This window comes from Saccopteryx leptura, chromosome 1 (genome assembly GCF_036850995.1).
Source record: "Saccopteryx leptura isolate mSacLep1 chromosome 1, mSacLep1_pri_phased_curated, whole genome shotgun sequence".
In the NCBI taxonomy this organism is placed as follows: domain Eukaryota; kingdom Metazoa; phylum Chordata; class Mammalia; order Chiroptera; family Emballonuridae; genus Saccopteryx; species Saccopteryx leptura.
The window spans coordinates 227812354-227826102 of NC_089503.1; the positions used below are offsets into that span (position 1 = coordinate 227812354).

General features: G+C 35.8%; 1 protein-coding gene across 8 annotated transcripts in view; it reads right to left on the reverse strand.

Annotated features, from left to right (window-relative positions):
- RAPGEF2 (Rap guanine nucleotide exchange factor 2) overlaps positions 1-13749 on the reverse strand; it is a 254331-nt gene that overhangs the window by 28145 nt on the left and 212437 nt on the right. For all 8 annotated transcript variants that reach the window (XM_066387291.1, XM_066387252.1, XM_066387263.1 and 5 more), the window contains 8 exons: positions 12586-12722; positions 11811-11969; positions 5685-5837; positions 5260-5424; positions 2157-2264; positions 1865-2068; positions 1652-1760; positions 942-1188 (listed from right to left, as the gene is read on the reverse strand). In XM_066387291.1, the coding sequence (XP_066243388.1) occupies positions 942-1188; positions 1652-1760; positions 1865-2068; positions 2157-2264; positions 5260-5424; positions 5685-5837; positions 11811-11969; positions 12586-12722 (1282 nt within the window). The remainder of the gene's footprint in view (positions 1-941; positions 1189-1651; positions 1761-1864; positions 2069-2156; positions 2265-5259; positions 5425-5684; positions 5838-11810; positions 11970-12585; positions 12723-13749) is intronic.

A 13749-nucleotide genomic window follows, 5' to 3' on the forward strand; every position in this document is an offset into this window, starting at 1 on the left:
AGGCCATATCTCTCTAATCTGGGAACACAATTTTTTCTTGTGAATAAAAATTTTATCTGAAGTGGAATTTAAAAACAGAAAACTTGGTATAGTCCTAAATGTCTATATCTACTATTCCTTTGTGAGACCCATTAAAAAGAAAATAACACATTTTCAAGTTATCTCTTATACTATTGTAGTTTGAGGACTCTATAATAAATAAATTTGATGCACCCATGCTATTTAACATTAAAAGCATTTTTGACTGGTAGTAACTGAGTTTTATAAAACATCCTTAGATTCAGAAGAAACTAAAATGAAAAAATGACCAAGCAAACACTAAAAAAAAGTACGTGACACTAACACCTTTGTCTAGTCTGAGCTCCTGGCATGAATAAACAGCCAAGAAGAGATTCAAGATAAACCTGACATCGTGACTGTAGAGCCCACTGAGAAGAAAAAAAGGAGTTCTGTTCTTGGCTGGTGATACTAAGCCTTCTTTTAAGTATAATAATGGTAAAAAGTACTAAAAACAAAAGAAAGGAAAAAAGAGAATGGCAAGGAGGAATAGTAGTAATGGAAAGAAGCAATTCTGGTTGGCAAAGAGCAGATGCTGTTGGGAGAGAAGATACCTGGAAACAACGAAAAGTAGCAAAAATACCTCCCAATCACAGGGAAGAAGGGAGAAAACACATTATTTTTTTTAAAGTCTAAATGAGAAATAAAAAGACAGTTCCAATGAGGAAGTGCTAAGCTCTCTCTAATGAAGATGGGCAGCAAGTATGTGGCAAAAACAGGATTAAAACAAACTTGGTTGTTTACTATTTCTTCTACGCTAGCTCAGGTGTAAGAGTCTAAACCTTTCTTAGACTGATGTGTAGATATTAATTACATCATTATCACTGCATACTATTCTAACACACACAAGAAATAATGCACATAAAACTTACACAGATACTTACTTATATGGTTTCTGTGGCAGGATGCTGATCCGAGTCTTGTCGAGTATCTTCTTTAGCTTGTTCCTTCCTCCAACAGTGTTGGCTTTGCTTTTTTTATTTACCTTTTCAAGTCCTATCACCTGTTCTACATCTACAGCCAGATCTGGAATGGAGTAGCGACTGGCCTTTTTGATGTCTCCAATTTTCGGAAGGTGAGGGGCACCATTTCTTTTCTCTTCTGACAATCTTGTTAGAAGTTCTTTAAATACTAAAATGGAAATAAACACCACAAATCGCCCATCATAAGAAATCTGAACAATTCAAAGACATAGATGAGAAGTATAGACTTCAGTTATTGAAACTGTAATCCCATAGGAAAACACAACTCCAATGAATGAATGAATGAATGACAAAAATCTGCTTTATATGTTGTTCTTTCATTTCTACTCAGAATAAGTTAAAATACAGCAGCATAGTCTTTAAATCTATAGGTATTTAAAACATTTATGAATAAAAACCATTGTTAAGACATAATTTTTATGATTCTCACATTTGCAGATTCTGATTTAGATCTAATTACATACTTACATAATTAATATCTATGCACTTTACTATAAATGTTTATTCTTATGATGTTTGAAATATTACTTATAAAACTGACCTTTTTACAATTAAGACGTAAATGTAACAAGACCAAAAGGAGAAAAATGAACATATACAAAAATACTTACCAAATAAATTGGTTTTCACAGTGATAGATAAATGGGTGTTATTTCTAAGAATTTCCATGGCTTTTGACAGCTGAATATTTTCAAAATTTTGACCATTTACTTCTAATATCTAAAAATAAAATTATAAAATTAATTGAAATATCCCAATTGACTGAAGAAAAAAAAAAAGACACCAATATTCACCCTGGAAGCCTGGATTTAGAACTCTCATACCTGATCCCCTCGTTTCAAGCCTGCTTCCGTTGCTTTGCTACCTGAATCGACACTGTCCACAAAGATTCCAAATCCCTTCTCTGAACCTCCAAGTAAGATAAAAGGCAACGGAGCTTCTCGGGATGGTTTTGTCAATGTCATCAATCTCCTTTTTGCTTTAGCCGCACATGCAATATTTAACAGCCTTAGATGGCCACCCATTTTCTATAAGAGTTCAGAAAGAGTGGTTTCAAAGGCAGGCTGACGAGCGTACACTTAAAGTTGACAATTTTTTGAAAATCACAACTATTACCTCTCTTTCCAGATTATTTTCAAATTCTTCTAGAAATCGAGTCATCGCAGGATCTCCTTCAAAGTCATTGAAGTGATTATTTACCCACAATAACACTACCCGTGTAACCTGAAAAATTAATTGTTTCAATAGGTTTTCTAAAAATGTCCTAAAAAAATTGCAGTGAAAGTGATTTCAAATAAGATATCTAACAAACAATTCACCTAACAACAAAGAACAAGAAAATAAACTAAGTATAAAAATCCTCAGCAAGGATTTTATTCAAAAGAAAATAACCTTCTAAAAATATTGATATATAGCTATACTTTAAATAGTGACTTTACACTGTTTTGCCAAGAAGAGTTTTGAATCTGTGAAGGATAGCAATAAACTTACATCTTACTTATTCTCACAATATATTTAAAACAGATCACAATAAAAACAAAGCCATAATAAAACCAAAATAAATAAATACAACACAAGGAAGAGAGAAATTAAAAAAAAAAAAAAAAAAAAAAAAAAAAAAGCCCTGGCCGGTTGGCTCAGCGGTAGAGCGTCGACCTAGCGTGCGGAGGACCCGGGTTCGATTCCCGGCCAGGGCACATAGGAGAAGCGCCCATTTGCTTCTCCACCCCTCCACCGCGCTTTCCTCTCTGTCTCTCTCTTCCCCTCCCGCAGCCAAGGCTCCATTGGAGCAAAGATGGCCCGGGCGCTGGGCATGGCTCTGTGGCCTCTGCCTCAGGCGCTAGAGTGGCTCTGGTCGCAATATGGCGATGCCCAGGATGGGCAGAGCATCGCCCCCTGGGGGGCAGAGCACCGCCCCTGGTGGGCGTGCCGGGTGGATCCCCGTCGGGCGCATGCGGGAGTCTGTCTGACTGTCTCTCCCTGTTTCCAGCTTCAGAAAAATGAAAAGAAAAAAAAAAAAAAAAAAGGTAGAGGCCAGAACAGACAAAAGGAAACAATAGTATTAAATCTAGAAAGATCTATAAGGGAACAAGTTATGAAAGGAAGAAGCTTGCTGGGGGTTAGATATTATTTGCTAACATTAAGATTTAGACAGCTTTTAACACCTGTAATTCTTCAGGAAAACTAAACAGCCTTTTCTCACTCTATACAAGTGTTTTCACACAGCCCTTAGGCCAATAAACTCACTCGCAGTTATGGAATACTTTGTTCTTCGTACTCAGCAAGAACTGTGTGACATTCATTAGACTGTAAGTTCTATGAGTATAACAACTTTATGTTATGTTCCAAGAGCATCCTAAATACTTAAAACAATGCCTGGCATAAAGTAAATTCTCAGTAAAATTTTACTAAATGAAGAGAATATAATTGCAATTTTAAATATAAAAGTACTTTTTTTCTTTTATGAGTTTAATTTTCTCAATTTGATCAACAAGATAAAAGAAATTTTTCCAGAGAATTGTTTTCAGCCTTGGCCAGTGGGCTTATTAATGGTAGAGCGTTGGTCTGCAGTGTGGATGTCCCAGGTTCAATTCCTGGTCAGGGCACACAAGAGAAACACCCATTTCCTTCTCCACTCCTCCCCCCTTGCTTTTTTTTCTCTCTCTCCCTCCTCCCTTCCTGAAGCCATGGCTTGATTGGAGCGAGTTAGCTCTGGGCAATGGCCTCCACTTCAGGCGCTAAGAAGGGCTCTGTTACTGAACAACAAACCAACGCCCTGATAGTCAGAGTATCGCCCCCTAGTGGGTTTGCTGAGTGAATCCTGGTTGGGGCGCATACAGGAGTCTCTCTCGACCTACCCTTCTCTCATTGAATAAAAAAGAAAAGAAAAAAATAGAATTGTTTTCAAACATTAACCTCTTAAAATGAGAAAATTAAGCACACTCTTCTAGCAGTAAAGAAACAGATGATTGCATACAGTTTAACTATAGTTTAAAATACTGTTTATAGTTAATATACTGTGACAAATTACAGTATAAACCTGACTAATCACTCAGGAGTCAAATCTTGATATTTATATCAATTTTATGTCATTGACTATTATTATTGCTTAATTTTTCAAATTTAGTAAACACTTAAGATGATTTCCCTTAAACTACAACTAACACCTGATCTTTTCATAAAATTAAAATTTTGCAGCTGAGAAGCCAACTTAAAAGTACTATCCAAATTACCCATTAGGAAAACAAGATTCATAAATCATAAATTGAAAACTAACCAACCACCAACAGCAAACAACCTTTAAGATATATTAAGCGCTGGCTCTGAGCCAGGCACTACATAAAGAACTTTTACTTCTATTATTCATTTTTCACAACATTGTCAAAAGGATGTTGATTATTTATTTTACAAGTAAATAAGTGAGTTTCAGGAGGGCCAGACAGCACATGAGGCAAGCGGGAGAGGCAACACTCAAGTTCTTGTGGCTGAAGAGCTCCACTGAGAACTTCTATGCTTGTGACTCTCAGAAAAAACTGAAAACCAAAACTAATGACTTCTCTAAGGCCACAGAGCTAGTCGGCAGCAGGACCAGCACCAGCTGGAAAGGTTTTCACTGTTAGCCTTCTGTTCGGGATTTCCCTACCTGCCTCTCTCCCAAGTCTGTCTCGTGTGAATCAGACTGCACGTGGAAGGGGAAGTGGGTACAAACAGCATTAATTCTCAACCTTCATAAGACTACTTAGTTTACCATGCAATCCAGCATGACACAGCTCTCCAGAGCTGTTTAGAATTATATACTGGGACCTACCAGCCAGCAATAGTTATAATAAAATGCTGCTATCGTGCAAATTTAAAAATTGTCACTTCTATCTGGTGTACACTTACCATCTATCAAACTAGAGAATGCAGAGTCCTATGGAACCCAGATGTTTGGGGGTGTGCTTTAATTCATTCTCAATAGAATTAAAACTGAAACATTTGTTGGCCAGCTTACTAACCTTTGCATTAAAAAAAAATATGACATTTCAGGACTGAACCTAGAAACCTGTAACAAGAACTAACAAACATTTGTATCACTTTTGCTTAAAAAGTACAATCTCTTATTCAATTAAAATAATTTGAATATAACTGGCGTGACAAATATACATATATTAAAGTATCTTTAAGTTTATATCTGAATATTCATATTTAAAAGTCAAACTAGAATACATTTTCCAACCTTATCCCTGAGGCTCGGGTCATTAAACCACTCCAATAACTTTTTGCCCACTTCCATTGGGCTGGAAAGAAAAGTCCTATAGGTCAACAGGAAGTCTTCTATGAATGTTGGATCCACCACCGAATGCTCTTCCACCAAATGCATTGTTAACCTTTCTGAGGTGCCCTGTAACAAATAAAAGGTTTAATCACTACTCTGCATAAATAGCATCTGTCTGGCACCCTGACTTCAAATCTTCAACATAAAACGAACTGGGTAGTGATACGTATAATAATTAATAAAACTGCTATTCATCGGGAAATATAAAGATTTTTTTACAACTGATAATTTTAAAGAAAGTTTATGCCTAAAAATGAGGCGGGCGAATCAAAGGTGGTCATAACTGACAGCTTCCACAAAAGAAAATAGAGCCCCATTTGACTTACCTTGATGACAATGTGTCCCTTTCTTGTTCCAGTTCGATCCAGTTCTCGGTGTTCTTTCACCATAACGATTTCTCCTTCCTCCTCCACTTTCTGCATGTTCTTTTCTACTTGGTTAAGAATACGGCAATAATCTTGCTGGGCTATGCAGACAAACTGGAATAAAATATAAGTCACATGTCAATGATAAAGTGCTTGCGAGAGGCCTAGGAGTACTAATAATTCAGCGTTTTAATTATTTAACTCTGACATTTTTCTACGTCTTTCTCATACTTCATAATGACTGCAGTAATGAACCTTAATCAGAATTCTCTACTTTTTAACGTATTTCTTCCTTGGTCAAGAGAAAAGTTTCACTTTTTAGAATATTTATATATCATTTATATTAAAAATCCTAATTAGAAATTTGTTAATTATATTGATAAGATTTCATTTTAGAAAGTCTGTTTAAAAAAAAAAAGTCCATGAAACAAGCCACACACTTGTGAAGCTCAAATTATTCCTTATAACTCGTATTAAGGGTGATCTTTGTTCTCAAAGAAAAAGTTAACAATAATACACATATCAAGCCATTTCTCTTCCATTACCCCAAATATAAAAAATTTTGGGGCTTAAGATAATCCACTTAATTACAATTTTTAGCATTTATAAAGAAAAATAAGAATGAATTCTAGAAGTCACTTATTATACAAGTTAGCCAAAGGCCATTGCCATCTCTGAATTTTGAGTAATTTATTCTTATTTAAGAAATCATTTAGCCTGACCAGGCGGTGGTACAGTGGATAGAGTGTCGGACTGGGATGCAGAAGACCCAGGTGCCAGACCCCAAGGTCGCCAACTTGAGTGCGGGCTCATCCGGCTTGAGTGCAGGGCCTCTGGCCTGAGCCCAAGGTCGCTGGGGTTACTCAGTCTGCTGAAGGCCCGCGGTCAAGGCACGTATGAGAAAGCAATCAATGAACAATTAAGATGTTGCAACGCGCAATGAAAAACTAATGATTGATGCTTCTCATCTCTCCATTCCTGTCTGTCTGTCCCTGTCTATCCCTCTCTCTGACTCTCTCTCTCTGTCTCTGTAAAAAAAAAACCCACAAAAGAAATCATTTAAGAACAAAAAAGCATGGACATTTCTTTTTCTCTTTTAATGTGAAAAGTTAAAAAAAGGGGGTGGTTAAATTATAGCATATGTAAGATAAAATATAAAGCAGCTATCCAAAATCATATTTTTATAAGACATTTAAAGTTCTGCTTAATGTGTATATTATGTTTTATACCTTTAAAGGTGAAAAACCAAACACTATAATATTATAATGACAACGTCGTCATCTGTATAACGCAGTGACCTTACAGAACTTTCTCAATTTATCCTCCAAATCACCCCATAAGGAAGGTACTACTATCACTCCCATTGTACAGATGAGGATACAGGTTGTAGCATCGGCATGTTAATTTGCCCAATATCTCATAACTACATGCTTGCTAATTTTAAACAATTGTGTATGCATATCAAAATCTTGGAAGGAAATAAAATGTTAAGAGTTTAGAATAAAAAAATTAAAATTCAAAAGATACAGGCTTTTCTTATAAGTACAGTAATTATGCATAAGAATTATTCATTCTTAAAAAATCCTTTTAAAAACTCTGTTTCCATTATGGTAACTACAGGTGTACACATACACACACATATATATGTTTTGAAATACATATGTGGTCCTTAGTCTCAAAAATATTTTTTTTATTTTTATAGGACAGAAAAATTATTCCCATCTCCAAATAATCTTAGGTGTTCTTCCTTATACGCAGTTTTAGAGAACATAATACTATCATTTTCTCATTCACCTCCTAAAAAAGAAAAATACCCCTGGGTCAATCTGAATAAGTAGAGAAAGGAGAGTCCTTTTTGTATTTGTGCTGCCAACGTGAGCACAAGAAAATGCTGTTTTGAAGGGAACTGTACTAAAATTTAATTTACTTGACTAAGAATTTAATGAAAATAGATTAAATTTGATTTAAAATTCTTGATGTCTAGACAGTTTGGGATTTATTTACTTATTTATTTATTGCTTCAGAGATATAAATGACACTCTCCAGTTTATCCTATACATTTTGGTCTATGACAATAAGAATATATAATTCAAACTTATATATAAGAATTTACATTTGCATTAAATCCAAAGCTAAGCATGGGCTTCGCAGAGACTGATTCAATGAACCAAATATATTATGGACTCGGGCTCCTTTGAGCTAGCTCTCTGTGCAAACATACACAGCTTGGGCTTCAACAGAAAGTACGTTCCCCGTGCTCTAGAATGCATGCCAGTGACAAATGAGCTTCAAACTACTCACTCACATGCAGGAGAATGAGGGAGAACATTGCTTTCTAGGTTAAGCATTTCTTCAGGAAACTAAAATACCATCCAAAAAGAAAAAGAAAATTAAAAAAACCCTCCCAAACCAAATTTCTAAGATGGCTGTACAGAACTGGTATCAAAAAAGAAATTTTAGATGAAAACATTTATCTATATTTTTATTAGCAGATTTATTTTTGCTTTAAAAAACTCATAGATCTGGTAAGACATTCATAGGTAAAATATAATTTTAACAGGTATAATAAAGTCGGTTGAAAATTTGTGACTTATAGACATAATGTATAAATAATTATAGATATGTATAATTGTTTTGGTGAGGTTTATACTTTCAGACAGCTGTTGACACATAAAAGTATGTGTTATGAATTTGGCACTCTGATATAAAATAAAAATTCATACAAGATTTTGCTCATAAAAAGCAAATGATAGTTTATGTCACAGTATTATTTTCTTTGGGGCATATGACATCACAATTTATATGTAGTAGAAAAATAATAGAAAAATAAAAGAATGAAGTAAAATTAAACTTGCAATTTATCCATGTAACTGCTTTCTCCTCCAAAACTAATTCATAAATTCAAAGCGTCATTAGCTCCCATGGTCTCAGGAAAAGGTGAGTCTAACAGATGTACCTTAGGAGCTTAGGTCAATTTGAACTGCTATTCTGTTGTTTGTAAAGGAAATTCACACCTAATTGTTCATACATTGAGGGATGTGGAACAGGGCTAAGAAGTGCCTGGGGTGGAACTGGCAGGGCTAAGATATATGCAGTAGAGAAGGAGAAAGAGCCATAGATAGGGAATGGAAAACCATTAGCAATCACCTGGTACCACAGCATGTCTACACCTAGCCCTGCCTTCATGCCTCAGACCAAACAGGAGAACAAGAACAGACTCTGAAGGGAGAGAACGGGAAGAGGAGCACGCGAGAAGGATCCAGAGCAAACACAACCGTGAACACACGGTGGGATCCAAATAAACAGAAATAAATGTTAAAATTTAAATCCACTCACTCTTGTGACCTTAGGCTTAACATGAGCTCAACTAGGTATCACATAACTCAATATTTATTTTCAGAACCCAGAAAAATTTAAGAAAATAAGGCACAATCCTAAGCAGAGTTGCTAATTTCTTAGGAAAGACAACACCATTTTTGTTCATGTCATTCAGTACTTGTTGATTGCCTACAATATGATCAGTAGAAATGACAGCAACTCAGCCTGACCAGGCGGTGGCACAGTGGATGGAGCGCTGGACTGGGACGCAGAGGACCAAGTTTTGAAACCCCAAAGTCACCGGCTTGAGCGTGGGCTCATCTGGTTTGAGCACAGCTCACCAGCTTGAACTCAAGGTCGCTCTCTGGCTTGAGCAAGGGGTTACTCGGTCTGCTGTAGCCCCCCCCCCCCCCCCAGTCAAGGCACATATGAGAAAGCAATCAATGAACAACTCAGGTGCTGCAACAAAGAATTGATGCTTCTCATCTCTCCCTTCCTGTCTGTCTGTTCCTCTCTCTGTCTCTATCACAAAACAAAACAAAACAAAAAGACAGCATCTCATAAAGGTTATTTTATGGATGAATGACATTACTTAAGCACTCTGTAATGTTCAGTCACCTAACATTTTTATCAATCATTCTGAAACATTTTTATGCCTCTTGTATCATTTCGTTCTCATGATTACAAAACTTCTAACAGAAGGGGTTGGCCAATTGAAAGGTGTTAAATTCTCAGACACGAAATAACTTTTACTTGCCCTTTAAGGGCAGAGACTGACTCAAATGTCTAGTAATGCTGACTTGTAGGATGGTTCAGGGAGGAACTGATGAGAGATAATATGATGGAGGAATATTTAATGATTTTCTAGTTTGTTTTGACTCCGTTTGGCTTTGTTATTTTTGAAATAAAATTTAGAGCTGAAATATCATCTATGATCTCTCTCTCTCTTTTTTTTTTTTTTTTGTATTTTTCAGAAGCTGGAAACGGGGAGAGACAGTCAGACTCCCGCATGCGCCCAACCGGGATCCACCCGGCACGCCCACCAGGGGCGAAGCTCTGCCCACCAGGGGGCGATGCTCTGCCCCTTCGGGGCGTCGCTCTGCCGTGACCAGAGCCACTCTAGCGCCTGGGGCAGAGGCCAAGGAGCCATCCCCAGCGCCAGGGCCATCTTTGCTCCAATGGAGCCTTGGCTGCAGGAGGGGAAGAGAGAGACAGAGAGGAAGGAGGGGGGGAGTGGAGAAGCAAATGGGCCCTATGTGCCCTGGCCAGGAATCGAACCCAGGTTCCCCACACGCCAGGCCGACGCTCTACCGCTGAGCCAACTGGCCAGGGCTATGATCTCTTTTAAATGCACATTTCCAGGCCATGTCAGTGACATAAAGACTTCAAGATTTGCCTACCATTTTGTTTTTCTACATTATGCAAAATAATTGAGAGTAGTGCTCTTCTGGCATTATATATTCAAAACATTGAATTCATAGTCATTTTTTTCTCTACAGTGCTCACTGAAAGCATTATTTGGCAACATATTTTCTCTTAGTAAGATAATTTTATTTATAGCCATGGGCATTTTTCTTTTTAAGTGAGTAAAATGCTTAAAATGAAAATTTAAATGAATATTAAACTCTTATCAGACACCATAAAAATTCAATGATGTTCATTTATAATAAAGTACATTCAGATGTATTTCAGACAGCAGACAAATAAATACAATGAGGACTTAATATAAATTAGTCTAAGTCCAATCATCTGGCTTATTCATATTAAAATAATTCATCTTCCAAAGATAAATTTTTTAAGATGACAAGATAAATGATAAACACTTGATAATAAGAGGGTCTTAAATTTACTTCTCACTAAAATAGAGGTTACTAGTAATATTAAATCTGGTAAAATTTCACATTTGGTCTCAATATTTTCTCTAATCTTTAATTAAATGTTTTTAAATAATAAATACTAATATAAGATCTGCAATTATTTTTTTACTAACAGGTCTTTTTACTGATTCATACCAGAATTAATTTCCATGACTTCTAAAATAAATTCTTTATCTTGTATGTATGTATATAAATAAAAACACTGCATAGCTATATCAGATCATCTTTATTAATTTACTTATAATTTCTTTTTATAATGGGATTTTTACTTCCATATATTTTGATGAATAGATTATCAATTATTATTATTACTTTTTTGACAGAGAGAGAGAGAGAGAGTCGAGAGAGGGACAGATAGGGACAGACAGACAGGAACGGAGAGAGATGAGAAGCATCAATTCTTCGTTGCTGTATCTTAGTTGTTCATTGATTTCTCATATGTGCCTTGGGGGGGGGGCCTACAGCAGACCAAGTGACCCCTTACTCAAGCCAGCGACCCCACACTCAAGCTGGCTGCCTCAGGGTTTCGAACCTGGGTCCTCCGTGTCTCAGTCCTATGCTCTATCCACTGTAGCACTGCCTGGTCTGACAGATTATCAATTATTAATGAAAAATTTTAAATGCATATTTATAGAATACTTTTTTTTAGTAGAATTTTTTACAGAAAATTTAGTTTTGTGTAGTTCAGTAACTTTCAGGGAGATTTATTTTTAATTTCCTGGGGTGTGATAATACTAAAGCATTAAAACCACAAAAAGTAATAGTTCCACTTTAAAATCTTACTTATAAATCTAAAAGATGAGCTATTTATATAGACAGAAAAATCTTACCACAACTACATATATGTGTTTTTTATTAAGCAGAAAATAAACATTTAAAAAATAGTTTGTACCTGGCAGTCATCCACCTTTGTTCTCATGACTCCTTTCATGTATTCTTTGTCCATGGTGGGAGAGACACCAAAACTATTTCCCATACATAATATTTCTGCTTTTCCGTCTGGGTAAGTCACTTCTACTGAACCATTCAGAATTACTGACCAGGAATCCAGCTAATTCCAAAAAAATGAAGACAAAGCAGAAAATAACATCACGATCATGCAGCTGTAAACGCTGGAATGGTCCCTGCAAATGACTTAGCACGACTTTCATTCTAAAGTTGGATCCAATAAGTTAACTGTTTACCAAAAGCACAGAACAAGGAATAAAGCATAGTCATATATCTACGTATTTATGTGTCTAGAACAAGGTGCATGTCATTTTGCTCTCTTAATTTGACTTTGAATGTTCTTCTTTAAGATGACATAAGAGAAGATATTTCTTCTGTTCCCTAAGACACATTAGCAGACAAGAAAAAAGGATCACCACTGCCTCAACATCAGTCTCATCTGACAAAAGTCATTATAGTATAAACATTTAAGTTATAAAATCTGTAAAGTTGCCGTACAAAAATATCTCTGTTGATATCATTTGAAATATTGTAAACATCAGAAAATAACAGGTTTGGAATACTTTTACATAATAATAAGTGTTACCGTAATTCTTGACTCTTTCAAAGTTATCTATTTTTATTTTAAAAGGAAAAAGTAAGAATTGGATTTTTGTTTATTTGTTGTATTAACAGAATGTCGAACAGAAACTTTTCAAGTGGTAGAAATATTTACTAACCTCTTCACCATCATTTAACACTATGGTCCCGGCTCTTTCCACCACTGCAAATACCATCACGGCACATAATTCTCGTCTCACTGACATTGTCATATTGGCAAAAGCAGGCAGCTGATGCATAAATTCTAAGAGTTGTTCTGAAAAGCATAGGTACTCAGTGTAAAATATACCAATCTTTAAAAAAAACAAGTAATCAAATAGAATGCTCTAGGGTTCTTTATTTTGAAATGCCCTGCAATTCACCCCACTGAAAAATACAACTACTTTAAGTAAAGTACTTCAGTACAAGTTGGATTTCTTGCAGGTCTACAAAGAATGTCATTATGGACTTGATGACATTTCCTTGTTGTTTCAGAAGCAACAGTATACACTATAATTCAAATTCTAATGGGAATGAATAAATTAATAAACTTCAAATGAGAAATTTCTATCACCAATGAGCTGTGATCTTATTAAGGATTATTAATAAGGGGCGTGATGATAAGCTGAAATGCAACAGAGCTCTGAGAATTCCCCAAAAACCATTTCAGGTCCATTCCAGTGCCTGTCAGGCAAGCAGATGTCCAAAACAGTGAGCAGAAACAACTACCTTCAGTCTAAAGATATTCCAGAATTTAGAAACCAAAGGGTATTTTCAATGGATCAGACAAACCTATAAAAACTAGTCAATTAAAGTTTTATGTTATATGACAGATGCAAATGACTATATAGTATTTCTTAGGAAAACAAGAAAGACAAGTTTGAGCACTCTATTTGCAGTGCTCTGGAGGAGCACTTACATTTTCACATAGTTCTAGCTGTTGACAAGAATGATGACTTCACAGTTTTTTCAAGCCCTGGGGTTTCTTTTTAAATTTTTTTAATTTTCTCTGTTATTACGTAGCTATACTAATTACTTAATAAATTCTTTTCTTACTCCCCACCCATGGCTCTATGAGGTACATGTTTTCTTTTTCATTTCACAGGGAGGAAACAAGGCTCAAAGTCATGTAATTAGGAGGTGGCAGTGACATGATTCAGGACTAACTGCCTCCAAAGCTTAGGCTAGACATTACAGGTTGTGATGAAGAGTACAAGGTGCGTATCAGACACGATTTGAATACTTACTAGTTATATTATTTTGGGAAAGTTGATTAATTCCCTTAAGGCATATTTCTTTCTCAT